Source organism: Drosophila miranda, chromosome 4, assembly GCF_003369915.1.
Source record: "Drosophila miranda strain MSH22 chromosome 4, D.miranda_PacBio2.1, whole genome shotgun sequence".
NCBI classification, from domain to species: domain Eukaryota; kingdom Metazoa; phylum Arthropoda; class Insecta; order Diptera; family Drosophilidae; genus Drosophila; species Drosophila miranda.
The window spans coordinates 21,044,620-21,072,223 of NC_046677.1; the positions used below are offsets into that span (position 1 = coordinate 21,044,620).

At 43.7% G+C, this 27,604-nt stretch overlaps 5 protein-coding genes across 6 annotated transcripts; 4 read left to right on the plus strand and 1 right to left on the minus strand.

Moving 5' to 3' along the window:
- The first annotated feature begins 771 nt into the window (after positions 1–771).
- Positions 772–4,003, plus strand: LOC108163763 (glyoxylate reductase/hydroxypyruvate reductase-like). Of its 2 annotated transcripts, none has more exons than XM_017299238.2 (5): positions 772–844; positions 2,226–2,645; positions 2,710–3,047; positions 3,108–3,233; positions 3,714–4,003. In XM_017299238.2, the coding sequence occupies exons 2-5, from the start codon at positions 2,248–2,250 to the stop codon at positions 3,830–3,832; spliced, it is 981 nt and encodes a 326-aa protein (XP_017154727.1). In that variant the 5' UTR covers positions 772–844; positions 2,226–2,247; the 3' UTR covers positions 3,833–4,003. The 2 variants fall into 2 exon arrangements, with proteins under 2 accessions (XP_017154727.1, XP_017154726.1); XM_017299237.1 differs by lacking the exon at positions 772–844 and adding an exon at positions 1,968–2,068.
- A 353-nt stretch (positions 4,004–4,356) lies between these two features.
- On the plus strand, positions 4,357–5,845 carry LOC108163764 (glyoxylate reductase/hydroxypyruvate reductase). Its single transcript, XM_017299239.2, has 4 exons — positions 4,357–4,823; positions 4,997–5,328; positions 5,381–5,506; positions 5,568–5,845. The coding sequence occupies exons 1-4, from the start codon at positions 4,408–4,410 to the stop codon at positions 5,684–5,686; spliced, it is 993 nt and encodes a 330-aa protein (XP_017154728.1). The 5' UTR covers positions 4,357–4,407; the 3' UTR covers positions 5,687–5,845.
- A 342-nt stretch (positions 5,846–6,187) lies between these two features.
- Positions 6,188–23,638, minus strand: LOC108161478 (intraflagellar transport protein 80 homolog). The gene is made up of 7 exons (XM_017295747.2): positions 23,553–23,638; positions 8,711–8,867; positions 8,190–8,646; positions 7,903–8,130; positions 7,459–7,838; positions 6,867–7,394; positions 6,188–6,806 (listed from the first exon to the last, which is right to left on the minus strand). The coding sequence occupies exons 2-7, from the start codon at positions 8,845–8,847 to the stop codon at positions 6,203–6,205; spliced, it is 2,334 nt and encodes a 777-aa protein (XP_017151236.1). The 5' UTR covers positions 8,848–8,867; positions 23,553–23,638; the 3' UTR covers positions 6,188–6,202.
- On the plus strand, positions 12,090–23,278 carry LOC108164105. Its single transcript, XM_017299696.2, has 3 exons — positions 12,090–12,436; positions 18,226–18,411; positions 22,536–23,278. Exons 1-3 carry the CDS (start codon positions 12,367–12,369, stop codon positions 22,751–22,753), a joined length of 474 nt encoding a protein of 157 aa, XP_017155185.1. The 5' UTR covers positions 12,090–12,366; the 3' UTR covers positions 22,754–23,278.
- LOC108164104 lies at positions 23,484–24,743 on the plus strand. Its single transcript, XM_017299695.2, has one exon. It carries the CDS (start codon positions 23,515–23,517, stop codon positions 24,514–24,516), a length of 1,002 nt encoding a protein of 333 aa, XP_017155184.1. The 5' UTR covers positions 23,484–23,514; the 3' UTR covers positions 24,517–24,743.
- Positions 24,744–27,604: the final 2,861 nt, after the last annotated feature.

The window sequence follows — 27,604 nt, forward strand, 5'->3', positions numbered from 1 at the left end:
CACCAGACAGATACGATACCGAAATAAAAAAATCCAAAGTGAGCCGGCAGCGTCCGACTCTGGGCGCCTGCTGCTTTGCGGACAAAATTTGAGCAGATCCGCTCACAAAAAAAACGGCATTATGTACAAAAAACTATAAAATAGTGCTTGTGGTGGGGCTTTGTGGTCGGTCTGTGGTGCGATTTGCGGCCGGTAGGTTCCACAACGTTCCAACGGCGTGGGCTCCACAGCTGGCATGGTCTTGGGGCCGGAACATCCCATGCCACTTCCAATTGGAAATTTGCTCTCATGCGAGCGAGCGCAAACACAAATCGCATGGGAAAAGTCCCCAACTGGTATTTTGAGCAGGCGCACAGCTTGCCCCAGCTACAGGCCTCTCAAAGAGTTGGTTTTGCTCAGATAAGAAGCCAAAGCCAATGACAAAACAGAACGAGATAAGGCAGTATAGAGTGAGAGCAGAAGAGAGCGGCTATTGATGAGAGAAATGAGTAATGAGCAAAAGAAAACAAACACAGTCCCACCGAGAAAAGGGTCACACTAATCGATCGCGGGGGGTGATAACATTGGAATGGAAGAGCTCTGTTAAATATTACTACCACAAATAAGCTATTTATGGTATTTCATCAAATCTGAAACTTCTCTCTGACATTCAACTTTCCAGATAGCTCCAAAAACTGTCTCATCAAAAATTATTCAGCTTATCGCTTGTCAAACTTTTTTTATTAACTGATAATTATTTAGCGATATGGGGGAATTTCTATATAAAGGCTTTGCCTCGGAGTGTCCATTCAGTCGTACGGCAGTAGCAGCCAAGTATTCTAGTTTTACCCATTTAAATCTCACGGTAAGAGTTTTATAAAAGAGAGTTCGTAAGAGAACGAGAACGATCGCGAGAGCTTGCAATCAAAGCTTTCGTTTATTGGCCCCACCAAAATGTTCAGTATAATTCTGTCCCTGAGCGAGTACGATTTTCAAGTGTAACTCAATTATTAAACATTTACTGGTGCTTTTTGGGTAAAAACCAACAGCACTAAGAGAGTTTGAAAGAGAGTTCAAGTGTGTTCTTAAATGACATTGGGAATATGAGTGGAAGTGTAATTAATATCAACAGAGTCCAACCCGACCAAACTTTTCCACTACCTCATAGACAACGAGAGAAAAGAGCATCAAATTGTCAAACTGTTAAATGAATGTTGTGTCGTGGACAAGCGATTAAACGGCAACACACATTGTACATATTTATCTGTTCTTTTGGAATTTCACCATAAATTTAGGGGGGCCCAGGTCTCGTGAGATAGTGAGTGGAGGAAGCGCTTCAACATGGTATAACACTTTTGACTTTGGTCTTCTTCTCTGTGATAAATGTTATCAAAGGGTTTTGTTTTGCCCTTTCTAAAGGACATTTGCAATGTCAATTAATCTTTTATTTACCAAAAAGGTGGAAAATCAGTGGTTGGATTAACATTTAAGGCAGTATTATTTATGCTTTGGTGCCAAAAAGTATCATTAACATGAATTTGCATATGTATACATGGTAATCATACATACCGTACTTATATCTTTAAATTATCCTTTTCATTCTTTAGTTGCTTTTTGCTCTTCTTGTTATTTCCAGCCTGATAGTTTTCTGTCTCTGATTTTATTTTCTTAGAGCATTTCGTGTGAAACTTGAAATTGTAATTAATATTTTAAGAACAACAAAGAGAGCTCTTATTACCGAAAAGATGTTAATCCTAATTTATTAGCAACTAAACCCAAAAATAACTGAAATGTTCAGTTCCCTTCATTAAAAGTTTATTTTAAGGCAGGTAGAGGTAGAGGCTTCACTTCCATTCTCTCTTTTGGTCTGTCTCTTTCAAGACTCATTCATTCTTTCCCAAATGAAAACCTGTTCTTTGTCTTATATGTACCCTGTAGAAGAGAAATTAACAGAACAGCTGCTGTGGAGCTTAAGATTAGAGAGAGACTAAATTAAATCGAAAATGCTGAGCAGGTTCATTGGTGTATCAGCAACTATCATCAGCAGCAGATCTGGCAGCATTCTGTCCAGATCTCTCTATAAGTCGGGGTGCGTATGCCTCTTGATCAGTTTCTTTTCGAGACCGGCTCAGATCACACCGTTCAAGTGCTCGCTCTCGGCTAACCATGGCTTTCAAAGCTCAACTTTTACTCCCACTTCTTGTGGCCTTGTCAATAACCTGTAACAACGCTTCGTTTGTTCGCAGAGGCAGGAACCACACACAGACCATGTCTACAGGCAAGGCTTTTAAGGTGCTGATCACCCATCCCGAGGTGCCGCAGGAGGGCATCGATCTCTTGAAAGAGAACTGCGAGATTATCCAAGTCCAGAGTCTGCCCGTCAACCGGGCCGAGCTTCTGCAGAAGATCAGGGGCGTTGACGGTATTTTCTGGGGCGGACATGAAGCCCTCAATGCCGAGGCACTGGATGCTGCCGGTCCCCAATTGAAATCGATCTCCACCATGTCAGCGGGCATCGACTATGTGGATGTGGCGGAGGTGAAGAAGCGCAAGATTCCTCTGGGACACACCCCAACGGTCCTGAATACAGCGGTGGCTGATCTGGCTGTGGGCCTCTTGATCGCCGCTGGCCGCCGTTTCCATGAGGGACGCAAGAAGATCGAAACGTGAGTCCATACTGCATTTCCTTACCATTATATTCTACTCCAAGATCTTCCCGTTCCTTTTCAGCAATAACTGGGAGAACTATCATCTCAACTGGATGCTGGGTCAGGATATCCGTGACTCCACCGTTGGTTTCTACGGTTTCGGGGGCATTGGACAGGCTATCGCCAAGCGTCTGTCCGGCTTTGACATCGACCAAGTGCTGTACACCACCCGACGACGCGTGGACAAGGAGATCGAAAAGGAGTTGAATGCCAAGAAGGTGGACTTTGACACCCTCCTGGCCCAGAGTGACTTTGTGGTCATCGCTTCTCCCCTGACGGCTGCCACGCAGGGCGTGTTCAATGCTACCGCCTTCAACAAAATGAAGGAAACCGCAGTTCTGGTCAACATCGGTCGCGGCAGTAAGTTGTAGATCTCTTACAAACTTCTTTGAACGTTATATTTATTAAGTTGCTTTCTAGAAATTGTCAATCAGGATGATCTTTATGAGGCTCTGAAGTCCAACAAAATCTTTGCCGCTGGCCTGGATGTCACAGATCCCGAACCATTGTCTGCTAAAGACAAACTCCTGTCACTCGACAATGTTGGTAAGTTGAGCAATGGCAATAAAATAATTTTAGATTGTTGATATCAGTCAGCATCGGGTCTGATTGCGAGGTCCCCTGGTAGGAAGTATTGCTATCAATATTTTGATTCCGTCTTATCTGTGCAGTAGTTCACTGCGACTGAAGTATTTCTGAGAGATTTAAGTCATACGTGGGCGACGGTTTGGTAAGGTTTTATGAAGGTTATAAAGGAATCTTATGGTATGTTCAGATTCCCAAATAAAAGCAGTATTCAAAGACATTGTGGGAAAGATAATTACAAATGGGAAAACAAGACAAAGTCTCTGTACCTTTAAACCTCTATTATGTCGACCCCTTTAACCTGTCTTTAGTATTTTTTGTAGCGTAATCTTGCCAATTACTTGAGAAAGTCAAAACAAAACAAATACTCTTATCTCTATGGCTAAATTCCTTATCTAAAACAGCACCTCTAACCACTCGACATCTCCCTCTTTCTAACAGTTGTCCTGCCCCACATAGGCTCTGCCACGAAGCGAACCCGTGCCGAGATGGCCACCATTGCCGCCCACAATGTGCTCCGCGGATTGGTTGGAGAGCCCATGCTGTCGCCCGCGTACTAGGAAATGGAAATGTTAATGGACCGGGAACTAGAGTGGATTTCCACTCTCAGTAAACTCTGATTATTGTGCGGGCAACGAAGCCAGTGAAGTGTGAAAGGTTGCCAATGGCAAGGCCATGGTTCCAGATGTGAGAATAAAAATTATAATTAAAGCTACTAATGATGTGAAAAATGGCAACAGGCTTCAATACAATTAAGACATGAGAAATGGATGACTGGCATTGGGTTGCCTACCCATTATATTACAGAATTACGTAGCGATATATTCTACAACAACTTGTTAAACTTGGTTGAATTACGAGTGTCTTTAACATAGAAAAGGGGACTAATTGTAATACCCTCTTCAAAAAGTTTACATGAAATAGAATTTGAAATACTGAGCTTAATTTGAACAGCACTCTGAGAGGCAAAACTATTCCACAAAAAGCTTAACAGCACACACATTCAAAGTTTAAGAGAAAGAGCAGGCAGGGCTGAGTGCGAAAGCTTGAGTAATGTGTGGGTTGGGTTGGAGAAATTTTCATTGAGCATTTCGTTTTTGCCTCTCTTCGCGATTGTTCGTTGTCCATGTGAACCATGTCGACTGTTCGCGCCGCCACCGCCGCCGCCTTCAAGGTGCTCGTCTCGCATCCAAATGTGCCGGCGCCCGCCTTGGAGCTGCTACGTTCCCGCGGGGCAGAGACAATCATCTGCCAAAGTGTGCCGCCCTGCAGGGAGGAAATTCTCCAGAAGGTGAGCGGAGTGGATGCCATCTTTTGGGCGCACTATCAGCCACTGAATGCAGGAATACTGGATGCAGCTGGAGCACAGCTAAGGTGCGTCAGTACTATGTCATCAGGAATTGATTTTGCCGATGTGCCGGAGTTTAAGCGGCGCCAGATCCCATTGGGTCACACTCCTGGAGTGGTAAAGAACTCGGTGGCGGATCTTGCCATTGGCCTGATGATTGCAGCGGGTCGTCACTTTCATGCCGGTCGCAGCGATATCGAAAGGTGAGTGCAGTGCAGGCAACAGCTGATTGAGCTTTGTACTTGAGCTTTTGACTTAGCTTTTGTCATGGAAAAAGCAGTGGGGTATTGGCCTGCCAACTTGATTTGAGGATTTGAAATTCATTTTTTTAAGTGTCGTAGTAGCTACTCTTGATTCAAATTTTTAATACCCTCAGTTCCCAGTGGAAGACGGAACTGATTGACTGGCGCATGGGTCAGGAAATACGCGACTCTGTGATCGGTTTCTTTGGCTTTGGCGGCATTAGTCAGGCCATTGCCAAGCGTCTACAGTGCTGGGATGTGGCCAAAATCCTCTATCACACACGCACCCGCAAGGAAAACGACTGCGAATTCAAGGCTGAGCATGTATCCTTCGAGCGGCTCCTCCAGGAGAGCGACTTTCTGGTGGTGGCCGCACCCCTCACAGACGAAACGCGAGGAAAATTCGATGCGAAAGCCTTTGGACAGATGAAGTCTAACGCAGTGTTCGTAAATGTGGCCCGAGGGGGTAAGTAGCGGAACTCGAAGATCAGAAATAGTGTAATTTTCCCTCTTCTCAGGTCTCGTCATTCAAAGTGATCTGCACGAAGCACTCACCAAAGGGCAGATTTTTGCTGCGGGCTTGGATGTTACCACGCCCGAACCACTGCCTGCGGATGATCCCATCTTGAAGCTGCCTAATTGCAGTGAGACCTATTCAGATATATTTTGATATGGATTATTTTCTATCGTATCTTTCATTTGCAGTTATTCTTCCCCATCTGGGAACGCAGACAATGAAGACAACCATCGAAATGAGTCTTCTGGCGGCTAACAACATCCTCAATGCCCTCGAAGGAAGGCCTATGATTAGACCGGCATATTGAAATCCTACAGGAGGAAGTTTTCAGATACAAATTGAGATATTCGAATTCTGAAACAAGAACAAAAAACTTTATATCAGATCATGGTGATCAAATAATAGAGTAGGATGAAAAATCATACTTTATATTATGATTAGGATATTAAAATTTTACTCACTTACACGTCTGCCATATTGACATTCAGACACTCCGTCAATCAGGATGATCTCTATGAGCCTCTGAAATCCAACAAAACCTTTCCCGCTGGCTTGGATGTTACGAATCCCGAACCCCTGTCCCCCAAAGACATACTGCTGTCACTCGGCAATGGTGGTGGGTGGAAAAGGGGTGTGGTTTATAAAGGTTATGATCTTGTAGTCATCCAAGTATGGGCCATATGAACCCAAAGTTCTTATCATTCATATAGGCTATGCCAGCGAAAACCATGGCTGCCCACAATGTGCTCCGCGGATTGGTTGGAGAGCCCATGCTGTCGCCCTTTTACTAGAAAACGATCTATAAACTCTAATATAAACTACTTTATTCACTAGAATTGCCCTCCTTATCCACCAAAACATGGGGTAGGTATACAGGATCCCACTCATCCCTCTGCAGAGCCTTAAGGTACTTCCGCCGCTCCTCCAGCACTTTCTGCAGCATATCCACGCCCAGCTCATCTGCCTGGTGCTTCTGTGCGATCTCAAGGGCTCGTCTCCAGTTGTGCATGCGCAGGGCCAGACCCACAGCCTGCTGGTACTTTCGATTGTGGAGCAGGATTGTCTCCGCCTCCAACATCCTTCCCAGCATCAAGGAGTTCTCGGCCATCTGCTCGGCACTGGACGGGGTCAAAGTCTTTAGGTGCTGCAGATAGCTGACCTTGTCGATCTGCAGAGCAGCCGAGTAGGCCTCCTCGCTGAGCTGCAACTGGTGCTTCCTCGTGGCCACTGCGGCCAGAGTGGCCCACAGACTAGAATGCTGCCCCATCCGACAGATCTTCAGGGCCTGCTGCCACTGACCCTCGATGAGGGTGCGATGGAGCACTTCGCAGTAGATGCTCACGTTGACGGGGAGCAGGGCGCCGGCGCAGCGAAATGTGACAACGGCATCCTCGAAGCTGTCGATGGTAATGTGCTTACCGAATTCCCTGAAATGACAGGTAAGGCTTAGCTAGGGTTGAGAGGTTAGAGATCGTCCTGCAACTTACGTCGTATCCAGGGTAATGGTCGTCAGGGCTATAATAGTCGGATCAGAGGCCCCTTCTCCTGGGCAATACCAAATGCTGTAGCAGGAGTCATGCACTCCCACCAGGATATTCGTTTCGCTGGCCCACTTGATGGCCGTTAGCTGGGTTCCGATCTTGTAGATCTCATCCAGACGCTCTCCACTTAGATTCCGCGTCTCGCTGATGTACAGCTCTCGATTGCCATCAATGAAGGCCACGAATTGATCGTCCTGGCTGCCAGCGCGACAGGCGGCGATATCCGCCAACTGCTGCTTGGCTTTCAGAGAGTGCGGATCGTACTGCCTGGAGGCGCCAGGCATCAGGTCAAACAGATGCAGCAGACTCGTGTCGGAGTTGTCGCGAATCGCGAGGACATCGAGGCCAAGGGAGAGAGAGCGCCAGGTGAGCAGAGGGAGCTGGGCCTGAGAGCCGGGATAGCGGGGGTTCAAGTGCAGTCGACCTGTATAGGTATAGACCCAGATCGAGGAGGCATCCATTACCATGAAGTACCTGAAACAAAATTCCGGGAATTAGTTTCCAAAAAGGAATTATAAGAAGATGCTGAGTGACACACTTTTTTCCCAGTTCGATGACCCTTGTATCGTTCCTGCCATCGATGATGATCGGTGTATTGATGTGCTTCTCGTTGTAGATAAGGATCTGATGGGTGGTGGCCACCACCAAGTGTCCATAGCCAAGGCCAAAGTTGACAACTCTCTGAGGAAAGTCCAATACATCCTGACTGCCATTGGAAATGTCTCTGAGGGCAATGGACTTTCGACTGGTGCTGGTTGCCTTGAGATTCCTGGAGATGAGCTGCTGCTCCACCGCAAAGGCTACAATTAGCTGACCCGTGGAGGTGCCACAGGCCACCTGAGTACCATCCGAGGACCAGGCAAGGGTAAAGAAGGACCCCACACTGGGTGCTGTAAAGCGAGCACTGTTGTACGACCACTGAATAAGTGGAGAGAGTGAGAGATTAGATGTCTACTAAGAAGTGCTTTCTTATGGGACTCACCCCTGTGCTGTGGCACAGTTTCAGCATATTAAAAGTCCCCACCAGCAGGAACTCCTTCTCCGGATTGAAAGCCACACTTGTGATGGCGTACTCCTCCGCGGCGCTGGTAAAGAGATTTGCGCCCTGTGCATCCCAGATCTTAAAGCGAAAGTCCTCGCCTCCAGAGGCTATAATGTTGGACTGCGCGGACCAGCTCAAGGACAACACCAATCCATCATGAGCACGCCACTAAAAGAAGAAAGTATTGAGATGGGTCCACCTAATCTGAGATCCTTTTTCTGACATACCCTGATCGACTTGCTGTTGGCGGCCAGTGGTTTGATGGATATATGTCCGCCCTGGCAAAAGACAATCGATGTGGAATTCGGGGCCCACCGAGCACAACGGATCGCCTCCTCGTTCTGTACGACTGTGGAGCGCAGCATGCCAGATCGCGACCAGATCTTGATCACCCCATCCTCGCCTGCCGTAAGCAATCCAGCCCCATCAGGACTCCAGCGACCTGAACTGATGGCTGCACCATGTGCAGAGATGCTCCGCTCTACACGTGCGCTCTTGTTTAGGATAATGAATCGCCCATCGTTACTGCAGATGAGCAGGGTATCGCTGCCCTTGCCACCGCCGCTGCTGCGTCCACCCAGCAGCAGCCAATGAAGATCCGTTGGCACAAAGTCATCTGGCAGTTTGGCCACCTCCACCGAATCCCGGCTCACGTCGCTCCACTTGAATATCTGATGGTCATCGCTATGGGATTGTAAAGAAATCCATAAGATTGTAGACACGTAGTAGATAATTATAGTTTTTTTACCTCACAAAATAGATTTCCTCGTTGCTACTCCAGTCTACACAACTGAGGGGATAATTGGTTGCCTGTGGAGTGCTGTTCTCCGTGTTTTCTCCAGCCTTTATGGAGCCCTTCTTGCAGAACCGTGTTCTTAACTTCATTTTGGGAACATCTTTTGTGACTGAAAACAGAAATATATTTTTGTTTTGGTAAGCAAGTGAAAATGGTTGTCAGGGTGCAATGTTTGTTGACCATTTAGTTGCTATGGGCTACCGACCGGGGTTCATACATCGGCTGGTTTCTGCGCAGACTAAAATATTTTATCACAGACTAAAAGATTTCCTCTTTTTCCCTAACTTTATTTCTTTATTTTGTTAGTCCGCTGAGATCATCGTATACATATACAGATGTATGTAGCTTCAATATTTCTTAATTGGCTTAATTTCTGCAGAGGCATGTAATTACCAAATTCCGTTTCCGCTGTTGCCAGATTTGCTGTAAGCAAATGGCTTTAGATAAGGAGCGCTAGTAGTGAGTGAATAGTCGCATTTTAGATGTTGTCAAAACGACCAGCCTGTAATTATAGTTTATTATTTAGCGAGGCAAGCGAAACTGTTTTCAGCAGCAATTTGCGATAATCATTGCGATCGAGTGAGTCGCAGATGACATGGCAATTGTTTAGGCAAACAAGATTTGCTGACGGAAACGCTAAAACGTGACAAGATCTGATTGAACACGAAGGGCAAACATCATCGTGATGGACAGTGAAACTTTTAAGCTGTCCATAGAGCGAAACCATAAACAATAGCTTCTCTTTGTACTAATTACTTCCTTTTTCTTTTAATTACAGTCACTAAATGAGCTCCCAGCATAATGACCAACATAAAGTCTTGGTGCGCACGACTATACCTATCCCTCATCCTAATCGATTTCCAGAAAGGTTGTCCTGGCACAGGCTTCAATTATTTTCTAATTTGTTTGCAGTCATTAAAGGAAATTCATCAATAAATCGAATGAATCTGACTAATCATCCTTCAACGCACCCTCATGGCCCCGGTGCAAGTCCAATTTTATTGCGTTTGCATATCTGTTGAGCCCCATCTATCATGGCGCTGGGGTTGTCTCCACCTTTCGTGTTTGTCTATTTTGTCTATGGAGTGGAGTTTCTTTCTGTCCTTGTCAGACATGAGTTTGCGTTGTTTGAGTTCGAATCGAAGTAGTAGGCGTAGTTTATTGGATTTACTTGACACAATTGACACATTTCTTGTACAATGAACCTTTTCCGTTCAATTTTGTTCCGAGGGGGAGTACGATGACTTGTTTGGTGTGTTATTGGAATTGTGGTATATATATGAAGAGGGTGTTTATGGGGCTATACTTATTCCTTGAATAGGAGTCCAAGTCAGATATTTCTGCTTAATTTTCTAATTAGTTGGCTGGGCATTGAACTGGCTAGCCCTGGATTAGCCCTATAATTGGGATTAGACGAACATTGTTCCATAATTATAATATTTTTATTTACGTTGTGAAAAGTTATATAGATTCATATCAGAATATTGTCACTATCAGTACACTACAGCAGAAAATCTTAGGATTAATCTATATCTGTAATTAGGGAAGGATGGCGATAAAAGAATATGAAGAGGTTTCTCCCTGCAAAGTTAAAATCACAATGCAGCAGGGGCAAAAATGTCCTTAAGTCTTCTATCTTGATCTTTCGACTCCAGCTATTCGATGGTTGTTTCTTGTTTTTTGGGCGGTTTCGCCACTGGTTCCTTGGAGCATACGGCCACCTTTGGGTAGAGGGGTTCATCTGCATGTGGCAATACCTGATCAAATTGGGAGTGTCCTTCGGCTTCGGCCACCTTCGCCTTTCCTTTTTCATTTTAGTTTGGGCTGTGGAGAAGGGTCTATGTGGAATGGCCACAGCACGAGTGGAGATTTGCGGATTTATTTTGATGATCCAGTCGAGGGGCACCTCCTTCCTATTGAGCCATCCTCTTCGGACCACTGCATGGTCACCGGTCACCATGTCAGGTTTGGCTGTAGATTATATAAAAGCTTCTCTTCTTCTTTAAAGAGGGTGTGCTCTCTAAATCCGAAGAAATATTTTATGAGGTATCTTTTTATGCCCTTCTTGGGAAAACACTATCTTTGCTCGAACTATTTTATGTTTAACCAACTCTCGCCAACTCTGTTCCTTTCGTAATTTGGTCGTAAAATTTTTAAGACTCGGAAGACTAATCCAAGACCAAAAAATAACTTTATTCAAATCGAGGACACTCGCTCAAAAACAATCGCACTAGACGACAAAACACAAGTCCACCGCTCATGCACACTCAATCACTCTGCCACTCCACACTCCCTCTCTGAATGCAGTTGAAAACGCATAAAATATTTGCAACACATTTCGTGGCCCCTCCATTCCCCTCTTCTCTCCCTTCGTACGAGGTGCCACTAAGCGAAGTGCGTTGCCCAAGTGCCAACATAGCATTTCCTTATCAGAGACTTGCACTTGATTAGACGACGGGTGACGATGATGGCCAAATCGAACTCGGCATTCAATTGCTGGTGACGACTGTCTGCGGAGGAACGACGACCACGACGACGATGGCAGCCACAGCCACAGCCACAGCCATTAAGCGGCAAATGGTGTGGCAAAACGCACTGGCTAACCGCACAGTGGGACAATAACAGATTTATGCTGTATGCTGGTAAGTTTTACGTATGAATAGACTATAAAGTAAGCTAATAGCGAGAATACATTTATTCACGTATTCCTTTAAATAAGTTTCTCCAGTTTGCATTAGTTTGACCTTTTAAATGGACTGAAATCGGTTTTGACCGACCCACTTCCCGACATACACATTTTTGAAAAAATCGAATAATGGAAAATATTGTATGTGGAGTGCCAATTTGTAGCGAAAAACGTTTGACCATTTGAAGATCTTGCATATTATTTTGGAAAATAAACGGAATAACAGCCATTAATATTGTACCTGTAGACCTGTAAAATATCTCTTAATTACCACTCTAGCACCACTGTGCCGCCATTGAAACTGCAAGTGTTGGCGGCCACCATTAAAAATGTGCAGCCATATCGTCGAACAGTAAACTCGTAAACCCGACCCAGCCCCACGCTAGGCAGCTCCACTGTAATCCCCTCCCCGTCGCGTACTCTATCCCTTACCGCCCAACCTGTCGGCATTCATTCTCCGGTTGAATGAAACGCTTTCAACTGCTCTCTTTCAACCAGCGACAACACAGCCGATTCGACGATCTCTCGCGGCGACTCGTGTGCGTTGGGGTTGGGTTCGGTTTTGTTATTGGTTCAACTGTCGCGTCTGTCGGCATTCAATACTCAGTGCCCACTGTACACTGTACACTATTCAATGTTCAGTATTCAGTCCTCAGTTCGCGTTCGCTTCGGTTCAGTTTTGGTTTCTGTTTCAGTTCGCATTCAGTTTGTCAACGCGTCGCATGCGTGTTCTTTCGGGCAGTCGCATTCCCCATCGCCGTAGTGAATATTATTCGGGAAATTTCAACCCAAACCGAGCTGAAGAAGTGCTGTGCACCCTGGCTAGAGTGAGCTGTGTGTGAAGTGTATTACTGGAATATTCAGTTGAAAATTTTCGCTGTGAAAAACAAGAAAACATAAAAGAAAACTCCCTCCCAGGAACATGCCGTCCTACCGTTCAACAGGCTGCCTGATGCTGGCTGTTTTCTGCATGCTGCTCTGCCTCAATGCAGGTGGGTCTCAGTTGTACTCCTTTCGGTTCAGAGTCCTCCCAGATTTCCTGGACTTGCATGAAAGGGCAGCTAATTAAGTGGAGTCTGAGGGAGGTGTTATGTAGAGCGTTAAGTGCGTGGGCGTGAGTTTCCATTTAAATGTGCAACAAAAAGCTAAGCTCGAGTTCGCTGAACCATCACCGAAAGGGGTTCCGCAAAAGGGGAGCCAGTAAAAACCAAAAGAAATGGCTTAAAGGGAACTTTTTCATGCTTAAAGTCTTAGGGAGCTAAGGGGAACTTTTCTTCGCTTAAAGTCTGAGAAAGCCGTTTTAAAATCTATACGTATTCAAGTGCCTCCTCAAAAGGTCAAGTTTTCTGTGATTGAAGCCGTTTGGTTCAGCTTAATTACAAAGAAAATCGTTGAAAATATATACACAATCAATTGTTTTTCTCGGTCTGACCTCATTGATAAGATGTATGTGAATGGCATGTCTGAACTCCATTTACTTATTTTTGCATTATCATGGCAATTGTCTTGACAGTCTCAATAAGTACCCTGGCAATACCTGAAATGGTTGAGAGAGTGGGAGATATCTGCCATAGATTCACTTGTGATTTATTAGTATTACTCGCAGTGCACTCGCACTTGCACGCTGCTCATTTTCTGTTTATTTTTACCTCAAACGTTCGACGTTGAGCACAAATATTTCCACAACCTTAAAAACTGAACGGAATAACAAAAATATTATAAATAGCCAGGAAAAACAGAGAAGAAAATGTGAATGGAATGGCAAAGAGGTGCGGTGCAACTTTCCCAGAGAAATATATTTCTTGGCTGATCTTTCTTTCCCGGTTCTCAAATGGGTCACTAAACTGAACAAAACTAACCAATTGAAGGCCTAGAAAACTTTGTGAAGTTCCCTCGATGTGGATTTGTGGATATGCGTGCCACATATCGGGGGGCATGTCATCAACTAAGAGTTTATTTGTGTTTATGCTACACGGGCGTGCCGCGAGTAGGCGAAGCAGCTGCCAACTTTGAGTGGCATAAGCCGAAGTGTCCGGCCTCTCATGCTACTCGCACTCCACCATATAAAGTGACACAATAGATCCGAGTGGTGGATGATTTTATTGAGGGCAAGGAAGGGGAAGGATGGGTATTATGTGGAACGCAACTTGGACACTCATGCGACAGCCATAAAGAGGTAGAGAATGTTTTTAGATATAATCATTTTATAGCACCTGATATTTGTACTCGTGCAAGAAATAAGATAAAAAGATCCTCTGTAGATGGAAAGATATTACAGAATGTAGAACTCATGCAACCACCATAAAAAGTGACTCAACTCAACCATTAGACGATTATCTGCGAGCATGATACATGAGTTAAATGAATGGAAATTGTAAAAACTTAACAAAAGTACATAATTAACATATTCCAGAAAACATGCAATTATTTATACAATTCCGTACAACACATCTGTGTGTCAGAGCCCCAGACCCGATGAGGCATCTTCATCCTTAACCTTGAGATCACTCAGATAAATCTTCTCAATTAATAATTCGCTGCTGTTGTCGTTGCCTAATTAAATCCATTCAGTCGCTGTTGCTGATTCAGTGCAATTCACTTGCCATATTTACTATATAGACGATAATATGAAAGAAAACTGAACTGAACTGAAAACTGAAATCCCTCTGAAGGCACACCCACCCACAAAACTATTTAGAGAGCATGACAAAATGCCTGCCTTTCGTGTGCATTTTATAATTTCAAATAAACTTATTTTGTTGCAATGGAAAATTCTACTTTGATTTGTAATTGTAAGATATATGTACGATTTCCATATGGGATTGGCTGCCTCCAAGTTCCAAGTAGGGCTTTCGTAGGGCATTTGATTACGTAAAGGGGTTCAGGAATTTCATGGAAATACTCGTAGCATCTTGATTACCTAACGTAAGGGAGCCTGAGGAATTTCAAATTGTTATTTCAGATAGGAGTGGTTGGAATTTAAGGGTGTACTTTCGTTTACTTAAGAACGTAGGTGGCTCCAAGGGGGGAATTTGAAAGAGAAATAGTGCTACCTGGGGGTACACTTGGGTAGGTTCAGGTAGTTCCAAAAGAGATTTATAAAAGGAGTGCCCTAGAGATTACTCAGAGTAATGTTAGGGGGGATTCAGAAGCAAGCCCAAAAATCGTAGCTCTATTATTTCTTAGGAAATCTATTCGGTAGACCTCTGACATATCAATTAATTTGCATAGACATTCTCTTCACAGTCGCAGCACTCCTCTCATTCAGAGCTCTCCTAATTATTGAGGCATTCAGGCCAATTTTGATAAACGTTCGACGGGTTTTGCATTTGGCACTTGGCATTTTGCCAGTTGAATGAACTTCGGTTGCATGTCAGTCACAGTCACAGGCGAAGCGCAACTTTCTATCAAACCTGCTGCTGCTCTGCTCCCCCGTAATCTCTGTTGCATTTTAGGGCCACAAAGTTCCAGCTCCCATACCATCCCACACCACGCACACCCCCCTATCCCCGCCATACACTCGTACTCGTAAGTTGGCAAGTTTAATGGGGAATGATATGGAGCGGCGGGCACTTTGGAAGAGTTTCTTTTTTGAATGGGGGGAGTGGGAGTGGGAGTGGTATCCCTGATAATCAACATGCTTCTTCTGGGGCGCAGAGTCGTAGGGTTTGTGGATTTATGTATTATAGATGTACCGGGGCAGATCCCAAATGTTGCAAGTCGCGACTCTGTTGTCACTTGCCTCAAGTTGTGCTGCCTAATGGAAAAATTGCATGCGAACCCCGACATATGTGTGGGAAACGAAACTGTTCGCTTGCCCCATTGTGGCATGCACTTGTGTACGTACGCGTACGTCTGTGGCATATGCGGCAATTCCATATGCAGATATGGTAGCAGCTATAGGGCGAGGGCAATAAACTCCAGCGACGGCTTAGGCGCAGGTTTTCTGTGGCTTACGCAGAGCTAATGAACCCATGAAAGGGGAAAGAAATTGCCCAGAAAGTGGCTGTAATTAAACGGATTGGAGCGGTATACTACTGTCAAGGAATGGAAGGGTCATAGGATGTTGTAGGCATATTTCGGGCAGCCCTATTTTAAGGACAGTAACGAGTATATGTGGCTATGAGTGGGATTTGTGGACAGTAGTAAATAAATAATTAAATGCAATAAGAGCAGGCACATAAAACTTGAGTATAGTAATTACTGTCTAACCGCAAGGAATGATTAATGAAGGTAGGACAGTGTAGGGTATGTATTTTCATATTCCTATTGTTTCTTAGCGTAGAAGAAGAACAGAAATACTACCAGAAAGCTAAGTAAAGAGGGCATCAATAAGCACTAAACAGAGCCAAGCTTTTAAAATATATACATATCATTGGGAGAAAAAATAGATAATCCAGGAACATAATATTATATTGAAAAGCAAAAAGGGCAGAAAAAAATGACAGAAATATTAGGATATGGGATACTAGATAGGATAATATAATAAGGGATAATAAAATATTTTTATATTCGATTGAGGCATAGACTAACATAAAATGAATGTATGTACCTATTGGTGCGAGTATCTGTACGATTCTCAAACCTTTCCATACGCACATGCAGCTTATATAATATTGGGTAATACACATATCATTCACCCTGCTCAGTTTTCGCAAGTTATACGCCAGCTAACGATTTCGCGTGGTTGGATGGAAATGTTCGATCTGTCCCCAAAGCCCCCCGCTCCGCTCCAGTCCACTTCTCGCCGCTCCGCTCACTTTTCCATCGATGATTAGAGGCGAATTCCATTTGCCAAAAGTATCGGCGAAAACATCTCGTCCAACAAATACTTACGCACTTGCTAACTCGTATTCGGGCCCCGAATGTCTCTGACCATTTTTGGGACGCAGTTGCAACTGCCACAACATTTGGCATAATGCAACCGCCACAGCAGTCAGTGGTGGTGGCAAGCATATACTCGTACGCGTAGCTCTGGCAGGGGCACTGCCACAGGCCGCACAATATCAATTTTCAGTTTCAATAGAATTACAGTCATTACCATTAGTAAACTGCCACTGGCCCGTGCAGCGGACGGACGCGCAAATAAACAATTCTGCAAACGATCTGACAATTCAACTGTCAATTAATTTCAATATATTGTAAATGATTATAATTTCCATCCAAAGAGACTTCGTTTCAGTTTAGCAGTTTCTCCATTTCTCAGTTTTTCAGTGTTTCATTTTCTCATTTTTCTCAGATTTCTCAGTTCTCGATCCGAGCGAGTCTCGAACGCAAATTGTAATGTTTATGGCCAAATGCGGTCGCTGGCCGAAAACACGTTTCGGCCAAATGCGTTGTGCGAGTGCGAGTGCGTTGGCACACTTCTCCCCCGCTCCACGGACCCTCCTCGGACCGCTTATCTAGGCTTTCGCTTAAACGCGCCTCAAAGTGTTGGTTAAGTGCATTTAACCCGAACGTTAACGTTTGACGTTTAAATTGGCCACCGAAACGAGTTTTATTGTCGCCATCATAGCCATCATCATCATCATGATCATCGTCGTCATCCGTTCTCCAAGACCGCCAGAATCGATCGAACGGATTAATCAAATTATTATTTACACACTCTTCGCGTAGCCTAATCGCACGCATAAACTAGCCAAAGCCCAGGTTTTTGACACTTTTATAAGGCAGTTTTCCCATCGACTGTCGCATAAATAACTCCGCCGAAAGGCTCCCGGTGTCTAATTAATTTCGTCTTGGCGATATTTCAAAGAGCTCTCCGCCAGCGGCACACAGCACACAGCAGGAAGCGCTTTCAAAGTTGCATTATGGATCGATTCGATTCATTAGCTGATCGTTTCGGGATCATCTTTATCGCTAGAATGGCGAATGGGAAAGCGAAAATTACTTACTCACTTTACGATGATTTCATTGCGCAGAGATGCAGTTACGAAGAGCTAACAAGTGTTTTCTAATGGGTTGGAATGGGGTTTAATAAGACGCGATACTCCTAATGGTATGAAATACGAATAAGAAAGAGGCACAAAAGCCCTTTCAGTTATAGAACCTTTTATTAAAGGTCTTTGTTAAGCAAAAGCTTTTTCACGAGCTGTTGCTAATTAAAATCAAAAGGTAAAGGAGGTTTCATATAACATTTATGTATGTACTTTTTTGGTAAGCTGAAGCGAAAATATATAATATATATGTTGGTTGTATGAACGATCGGCGCAAAACTAAAATGCAAGGGCTGACCGGCCTAGAGAAGAAGAGAGCAAGAGTGGGCGAAAGATGCAGAGCGTCACAGCAGTTCGGGGCTGTTGCGAGAGAACTACTAGATGCCATAGCTGTAGAAACGAAACGAAGAAGGCAGGATAGAAAGACGAAAGAACGACCGCTGCAATGATTATCTACAGTGGGCACGTTTACTGGGAAACACGACAGTCTTCAGATGTAATTATTGATATCAGTCTGTAGGCAGTTCTATGGTTCTCTAACCTATTTCTTGTGCTTTCTTATTGATTTATTATATATCTTATGTGAAAATTCTGATTGCGATCTGTGCGGGTATTTATGTGTATAGCTTTCAATCTTCAAAGCATATCTCCGAACTTAAATCTAATGGAGAAGTTGAATATTGAATATTTCTAACCAGTTTTAATAGAAATACCTACAAATTGTAGCCGAAGATGAATCCTAAAATACCATTATTGGTTCAGGCTGAGAAATATATTTAAATTATCTGCGCATCCAAACCAACTTTATCTTCTGTAATTAATTGTAAAAATTCCTTCTCTTCCAGCTTCTGGGGTCCTCCGCTGCTGGCGTTGCTCGACGGACGTCTCGAACGGGGAGTTCTGCAACGATCCCTTCCAGCCGGACAGCATCTCGGAGCAGCAGCGCTACTGGAGCTACGTGAACTGCACCTACTCGGTGGGCGTCAAGTCGGTGAATGCGCGTCCCGTGTGCAAGAAACTGGTGCAGGAAGGTGAGATCAAAGACCAGTATTCCTCCTTCCCGATTCCTCAGGCATAACCAATTATTCAACCCGTTGCATTGTTGTGACCGCGTGTGCGGTCTTTGGACAGCTTTGGAGATTGGGAGATTGAGAGATCGAGAGGGAGAGGCACCCCCATCCCCGACCACTCACACCGGCTCACATGCGGCTCACACCCAGCTCTGGGACTGCGACTGCCACAAGAGACTCAAACGAGATTGAAATTTATTGCCCCGACAAAGTCCAAACAAGTGCAACAACCAGCGGACAATTGCAGGCCGCAGCTGCCACGCTGGCTGGGCGTTGATCGGGGGCGTGGCAAGTGGCAGGGGCAAGGCACATATCGGTGCGGTGCACTGCGGTGCAGAGCGACAGCCAACAAGTGGCGACACTTTGGCCCACAGAGTTGCATGTGCCGCTAATTTACGGCAAATTTATGGGGAGAGACACACGCGGCGTATGAGTGATATTTGCCGCGGTCTTAAGCTCGATTCGAGCCTGGGTCTATATTGTTGCTAGGCGTGTTTTATTGTTGCCCTGTGGCCAGAGCAAATTGTGCATTTGCATACGACAAGAAAGCACAGACACAGACGACAAAACCAAATCAAGATAGGACTACTGACAGACACATTCGGGGGACGACGATTTGTATACCCATGAAACCCAAGAAACAAACCCAAGACAGTTCCTCAGCCAGTTATCTTTAAATCTTAGGCAAACAACAAGATCCCCTTTGGAGTCTGAAACTCTTTCTTCTATTCGTGACATCTGCTCAAAATCATAATACCCTCTGCCAGGGTACTACAAAGCTAAAAAGCTGAAAATGAAACAAAAATTGAAATGGAAATCCGCACTGTTTGTCCAATTTGCCAAACGATCCGTATCGTTGCATTTTGATCTGAATTAGCTTTCGGGGCTAGGGCTGTCCCGAATCAGCATTCACCTGTGTCACGACAGCCGGTGGCACATAAACATGTCAAAAGCAGACGCGTCGGGCCTGGCCAGTAGGAATACGTTATGTGGGTCAACAAGCCGAACAATGAAATGCGAAAAAATGTTAACATTTAATGATGTAATAACAATTTGCAGTCTTTATGGCATTCAAATAAACAATAGATAAACAAATAACTATGGAGAGAAAAAAAATACAATTTTGTTGCAAAAATAAATAAATATAAATAAATCTAAATAAAAGTCGCTAAGCGTAAAATTACTCATAAATCTAAGGCAGTTTTTGGTGCCTTTTAGGCTTATGACGAATCAATTAAAATAAATTTTGTGGAGATGGTGAGTGGATGTTGTAGATTTTCGATTATACATTTATGGATATTTTGACAAATTTGTTTGTTCTGCTCTATATTTGTACAGAAGTTTCAATGGGTATGCTGTGATTTATCACAATAAATATACATTAAAGTCGCGCTTAGAAAAGATCATTAATTAGAGTCAAATTGGGTTCTACTTGTATGGATATTGAAATGTCGATAAATTACATATTTTATAAGAGATTAAAATCGAAGAATTAATTAATTAAAATGTACCATATCTCTATGCGACTATCGTAGTTCCCTTTAATGATATTCCACCCACTGAAAGATCTCCATATCTACCATTTATAAGCCACTTATTTCGCCATTTCAAATGTCTAAAAAGCGTTTAGCCATCATTGATCATTGATCCATAAGCATGACATCAACATCAACAACAAGTGCAGTGGCAGGGATTTCTCGGACAACATTTAAGCAATTTCTTATGGCCAATTAATGAACACCATTAAATTTTTGCAATCAAGCGTCTACAAATTGGCTCGGCGTATATTTGCAAGATATTTCAGTTGGCAGTTTGGCAATTAAAATTGCAATTGCAATTGCAGACTCTCGACTGCATTGGAAGCTGTCTCTGAGACTGAGTCTCTGAGTCTCAGTCTCATTCCCCAAAACTGAAACATGAGCAGCGCTTGTAATGCGAAAAATACATAATATACGATCGGAACGGACTCGGGGCTCGGGGCTAAAGGGGGGTGGTCGGGCAAAAATACATATAAATTAATTAAGTTGTTGCACAGCGTGAAGCGCTCAATTACGGGCCATAAGAAGACGGAACCCGGGCCGGACAACGCCAACGCGCGGGGGAACGCGGCAGCAGAATGTCTGAGAAAAATGCAACAAGGCGATGCAACATGTTGTTGCAGTAACGAGTATATGCGATCAATTTATATGCCGTTAAATTAATTGCCTCTGAAGCCATCGCCGAGACGAGTGGCAAGGCTTTTGGCCAAATGTCAAATTAAAAAAATGTATTCCATAATTTTACCCGCCAGTTTCCAAAAGGCCAAAATCTGAAGCCAAGCAATTAGCTGCCGGCTGTTGCGGTTGTACCAGTTGTCTGTTGGTTGTACGTCACTCGGCCAAAAATTTTGCAACTTGTTGCATTGCCATCAACACAAAAAAAGTTGATGGCTAGCTGGCAACCATTTTTGGCCACTAACAGCTTATTTCGTGCACTTTTCTCAGGGGAATTTTCAGAGCCAAAAGGGAGCGACATCTGGCAAAGTCTGATATATATGTTTCGTTGATGAGTTTGTTAGAAAATGATTTCAAATGTGAACTTTTGTAAGTGTATTCTGAATCTTTTACACCATTTTCAACTGCAGATCTGTTCCGTAGATCCTTATGATGTTTGTCTTTCCGTGAGGGTATACAAACTTCGTGGCAAGCAGCACTACTCTTTCGGGCTGGCTTTTCTTTTTTGTCTTTACTTTTTTCCTTATTTTTTGTATAAAAAATCCACAACAAGCCATAAATAATTAAATTAATTAAAATTTAAATTTATGACACTGTGTGTGCGGCAAACAATTTCAAGCATTTTTTGTCGATTTTTGCTGTTGTTGCTGATGTTTGCGGCAAGCGGAGCACGCGGCGTATGCGCAATGCGTCCCTATATGCGTATGGCCGCTGCATTCTGCGAGCCTTGTTTGATGCCGCGGCCGTGATAAGGCGACAATTGTCAACAATTTTATTAACCCATACTCGTGTGCATGTACGTGTGCATTTCATGACTTTCATGGCCCAGTGTCGCGCGGGTCCGTCCGCATCCGAGTCTGAGCCAATCACAAAAATGGTCAACGTTGACCATTTCAAGCGGCTTTTAAACTTCGATTTTGCTTTATTTCGTTTGAAATGTTTTCAGTATTTTGTCGTTTTGTTCTATTTGCACCACAGACACACATACGACATACGACTGCGCAGAGCTACACACGCAATGAAAAACGCAATTTGTTGTGGATTTTTTTTGTTTGTTTTTTGTGTGTGATTTGCTCTTTCTGGTTTTCATTTGCTGTTTGCTGTTTAATTGCAAATTGTCTCGTATCGCCGAGTTTCACGTTCGGTTTTTGGCAAATCGTGTGCGTTTCGCAGGCAGCCGCGTGGAACCTCTAGACATAGACATAGACACAGGCCTCATTTTGCAGTTGGAGCCGCGTTTTTCTGTGTTGGAACCCCAAGCAAATGTATGGCGAGCCTTGAACCTATTACTCAGGTTGTGGTCCGCCGAGATAAGGCATCGCAATGGCCCACTCAAATTACTTTCTTTGGCGAATGAGGAATTTCCAGACTTCAACTATTACTTTAAGTTGTACAGAATGCACATCTGACTATGTGGTGAAGTATAAATGAAGGTGACAGACGCAATCTGAAAGACAAAGATTTTGCTCACTTATGACATTTTTGGTCCAATTTCCAAGCATCTGACAAACTAAAGAACCCCCACGACAGTTTATGACTAGATACCCGTGCTATTCATCATTCCCTGGCATTTATCCAGCCATAATGACCACATCGAAGCCAGCCCCAGTTGACATGGGGCACTGGCACTGGCACTGGCACTGGCACTAGCACTTTGCCTCGTGGCCATTTCAAATGTCATTTTTGAGATTTTTTCATGGTTCGAGCAACAACCAGAATGGCAGAGAGTCAAGCCCACGCCAGGCACGTACACATAAATTAAATTTAATGCGCACACAGCTCTCCTCTGTACGTACCCCTCCCCCTGCAGTAGGCATTAATTAAAATGGTTTAATGAAAATATTTAAACTCTTCTCCTCTTCCCTTTTGCAGTGTACGGCAAGCGGGTGATTTCACGCTCATGTTTTTACGAGGATATGGACGATCCGGCAGACAAGTGCGCGATGGACCAGACCTCGTCCTACATCAAGACCGTCTACTGCCGCACCTGCACCACGGACGGCTGCAACGGATCCGGGGGCATAACGCCGCTGATGGCTCTCCTGCTGCTGCCCCTGCTGGCGGCCCTGAGGCAGCTGGTATGCAAATGAGATCCCCGGGAACCGTCTATGTTCTGGGAGGAGGACTTAATTACGGATGTGCAAACTAAATTTCCAGCCATTAGAAGATTTTCAGAATTTGCGCATGTTTGGGTTGCCCGGAACTAAGGGAATTTCTTCATCGAGTTTTTAGTCACTATGCCACATGCAACACACATACCACACACAGATTCACAAATGCACGCAGACGTAGAGAGTAGGGAGAGAGATGTATCTGTATCTCCAGCACATCAAGTCACATTCGTCATCATCAAGGACTGAATCATGTACAATACATGTCACATGGTCACCCTCTCAATCAATCAATCCCAACTATTGTATACACCTCGAATCGCATCACACACACTCTCACACAAACACCAACACTTAACTTTGTTGTAATATGTACATCTTTGTAATGCCTTTAATATTGTATTTGTAATTGAAAATGGAAAACGCGCACACACACTCGTCCGTCACGCGGTGTCTGTGTGTCACGTAAATAAATAAATCGTAATTAGATGGTACGAAATTTAAGGATTTTCCATGGGACTTTAAAGTTTTTGAATATAATTATAAACTTGTACTGCCGACAATGATAGCTCCAGTACTTTACATATATCTCACAACGTGACACCACGTTCCTTCGTTTATGTAAGAGGTAACCTCATTGTTTATAAAGAGATGAATAAAGATAAGGCTCATTTCAGACAGATCGTGGCATATAAGGGCATAACTTGGCATTAAGGGCTACCAAAATCCGGGAGCTCAACATGAATATACTTCAAACATCCCATTACCTTCCACTTACCTGTCTGATCCTACCCCGAAGCAGAGTTCAGTTAAGTTCTACCGAATTCCCATTCCCATTCAACAACTGCCAGATTCTGGGTCCTGTCATGGAAAGTGCTTCAACAAAGTCCCCCCAACACCAAGTCCAAGTCCACGACAAAAATGAAGATCCACTGCCGGTATGGAGCCGTCTTCTGAACCGCAACGCGGATGGTCGTAAGCGTAGTAACAACTACCGGACCGACCAGTACCAGGTGGAGATCTCCGACCGGCTGTGGTCGCTTTGGGGCAGTGCACAGGTCGTGGAGGATGTTTCAGATCTTCCTAGTACGTCTGGCGAACAAATTGTTTCGGGGACACAACTTCGTGGTAAGTCTGCCGAAACTCAAGTGGTTCCGGGACGGACTCTGGCCTGCTGTGTGATGGCCTGCTGTGCCAGCAACTTTCGGTCGTTGGACTTTTGGAGCTCGCATACGCTGGACAGGATCGTTGCCAATGGCCATAAGTACCACAATGCCAGCGCTGCGAGGATCAAGAGGCCGGAGGGGGCTGCAGAGCTGGTCCTGGAGAATTTGCTCACCGCCTGCTCAATGGACAGGCACCACTTCTGGGTGAACACTGAGAAGGTGATCACTGGGATACTATACAACAGGCACAAGAGCCTTGGGGCTGCACTCAGCATCTTCTTCAACCACCAGCAGAAGACGGGTATCCTGCAGCTCAAGAATAAGGCCCTGGCCTTTGGCTTCATCCCAGAAGCAGCGGCAGGTGGGGCCTTCTTCATGTTCCATTGCCAGGCCCAGGGCAAGCCCATCTTCAAGGACTCTGAGAGCGCTCCGTATGTGCTGCGGATGCGGCAACTGCAGCAGCTGCTCCATTGCATCCTGACCACACTAAACGAACGCACGTGGAACGTACCCTTCAAGATACACAAGGTGTCGTGTGTGGCCAGGAATCGATCGAGGTCGCGTGGCACATACTAGGCACGGTTGGGGGATTCGGTAGGAAACGGAAACAAATTAAAAACTATTTTTAAAAGTGATATGTTTTGGATTAAAATTCTATCTAGAATTTTGAATGTTAGATCCAGTTCCGTTCCCAGTCAATCGAACATTTACGTTTGAAATTCAGTAAAGAGCATCTTAGACTTAGAGTGTATTCCAAAATTATAACAATTACATTATTATCATTGTGTCAGATAAAGAATGGATGTGAATTAAGCAATGGAGATCAATGTGTATCTCGGACTACTCGCTTTCTCGTTTCGCTGACTTTATTTTTTGCTATTCCGTTGCTCCCATAAATTACCATCAATATTTAGGTGAGCGTAGCTTAGAGCAATCAGCAGTGACTAATCGTACCAATGATCTAAGTCAAGGAAAGCTTGAGTGTAATCTCAGATCAGATCCCAGTTATCCTCTGAATACACAAGTGACTCAATTCTTAACCATCCTCTCGTACACATGTACGACCGACTTGCCCTCCTTCTTTGCCCAATCAAATGCAATTTTGGAAAGCCAAATCAAAAGTAATTGTCTCACATCACTGCGCTTGACATGCATATATGTATGTATGGTTATGAGGATTATTTTTGCGTTATTGTTGTTAGGATTGGAAATGTATTGCATGGGGTCGGTGTTATGGAATATTGAGGATCTTTGAAGAGAGAGGGCGGGGCATGTGTATAGTATGTGTCTTATGTTTATGGTTTGGTTGTGGCACAGTGGGCATGCGTTTGTTAGATTGTTTAGTATTATAACTCTACAATTGTATTTACTATTAACGTTGTACGAAATATCGTAAGTATCGATCCGATAGTTCTAGTTCATCCGATAGTTCGCAGAACTAGAACTATGAGAGAACGAGTGATCGGAGCTGGGGTTTAATGAGCACTTTTGGCGGTATGGACAAGACGAGGAGGTTGAAAAGAATTAAGTAAAAATAAAATCATAAAAAGCACGAAACATCCGTGGACCTTTTGCGCCAATACGTTAGAGGATGTTTTATCCATGTAGTGGGCATTGGTGAATCTTGTGTGCCCTAGACTCAATCTGTTTAGGATGACTTGGTGTATTCTGTTAAGGTTGTTTAGGTTTTTGGAGCGAGGATGAGTGGAGGATAGATTGATAACTTGTTGGTACCAGGGGGAAGTCTTGGTGAGGAGGTCTGTTTGTTTCGATAGGAGGATTTTCTTAAGGAATAGTGAGATGTCGTTAGAATTATGATTGGGGGTATATATGAGGGGTTGTTTGGAGGTAGTTTTCGTTCTAGTGTTGGGTAAACATCGTTCAATTTACTGAATAAGTTCGTTCGTTCATTTTTATGCAGTGAACTAAGTCGTTCTTTTAGTTCGTTCCTTTTTGTTCATCTTATTCGTTCTTTTTCGTTCATCGTTCTTTTTTGTTCATCGTTCTTTTCCGTTCGTTCTTTTTTGTTCATCGTTCTTTTTTTTCATTGTCCCTTTAGTTCGTTCTTTTTTGTTCTTTGGCCTGTTTTGTTTATCGGTCTTTTTGTTCTTAGTTCAATTTTAAAGTCTCATATCTAGTTTTAAGCTTATATGTAAATAATGCACTACAATTCATTGACGTTTTAACTTCTTAAATTTATTTTAATTCGTACTTAGTACTTGATATCGTTAGGACACAACCAACAGTTTCAATTAAGTATCTCGTTTTCCATTTTTTATGTTTTAGAAGTCGGGGCTGAAAAACAATAATCAATTTTACTTATGTTGTCCATTATAATTTTAAAACCTATAAAATACACACCATTTTTAAGTATTTCACATATTATTATGTAAAAACATAAGGCTTTCAACCTTATTGGGCGTCAAAAGCGTTCGTCTTTTGCGGACTATTTCTTCTGCTGCAGAAAATAGGCGCTCACATGGCACCGACGTGGCCACCAAACAAAGACGTTTCAACGTATATTCGTATAGTCGTGGATATACATTTTTTCGCTGCGTCCACCAGATCAAAGGGTCCTGCTTTCTATTGATGTTCTCTTCTGCTAGGTATTTATCTACCTCTCTAATGGCAGCAGCCGTGTTACAGCTTGGCTTTGTTATTTGGTTATACTGCTTGTCATAGTCGTCCCAAATTCCACTTTTGGTTGGCGACGTTTAGACGGTTTCGATTTGTGAAGACAGATCATCAGCAACATTATCAACCAATCCCGTTTGAGCGATCTTACATTGTAGAGCTGCAACTGTTTTTTCATAGCATTCATCGGACCTAAAACACCGTTTTTTAAATCTTGGGTCTAGTATGGTGCTCTCTGCATACAAAATATTATTTTCCAAATCCCCAAAACGTACGGTCAACTTCTCTTTGAGTTTTTCTACGACTGCCCGTAGAAAATCATGTTTTGGAATAGCTTTGGCTATGGATTGATGCAGCAATGTGGCCATTATAATAACATTTGATAAGGTGACATTTTTCTCTGCTGAAATTTCAGTTGTTATTTCAGAAAATGGCTTCAGCACTGGCAATACACCATCAATAATTTCCCATTCTGCCTGGGTCAGTACTAGTTCAGGGCGTAGAAGGGAAATGACCACCATAACTCCATCTTTTAAAATAGACAAGCGCTGAAACATTTTGTATGTTGAGTTCCAACGTGTAGGCACATCTTGTGTCAGCTTAAGGTCGGGAAGATTTAATTGGCTATTAATTTCTTTGAGCTTCTTGAATCCGGATGAGCTGCGATTGAAAAATTCTACAATTGCCTTTGCTTTGACCCTTACACTGTCAATTGGTCCCAGTGCTTTCTGTACAATGATGTTCAAAGTGTGGGCAAAGCATGGAATATGGCGCCAATTTCCCAATTTTATCGCTGATACGATATTGGCAGCATTGTCTGATGCAATTGCAGTAATTTTATCTAAAATTTTCCAATCAGCTGCAACACTCTGAAGAAAAGAGCAAAGATTGAGGCTTGTGTGCCTCTCACCGAACGCTTCACAAGCTAGCATATGCGAAGATAGTTCCATATTCGTCTTGTCTATGAAGTGTGCGGTTACAGCTATGTAACTCTTATTGGTGAGCGATGTCCATCCATCAGTTGTGAGAC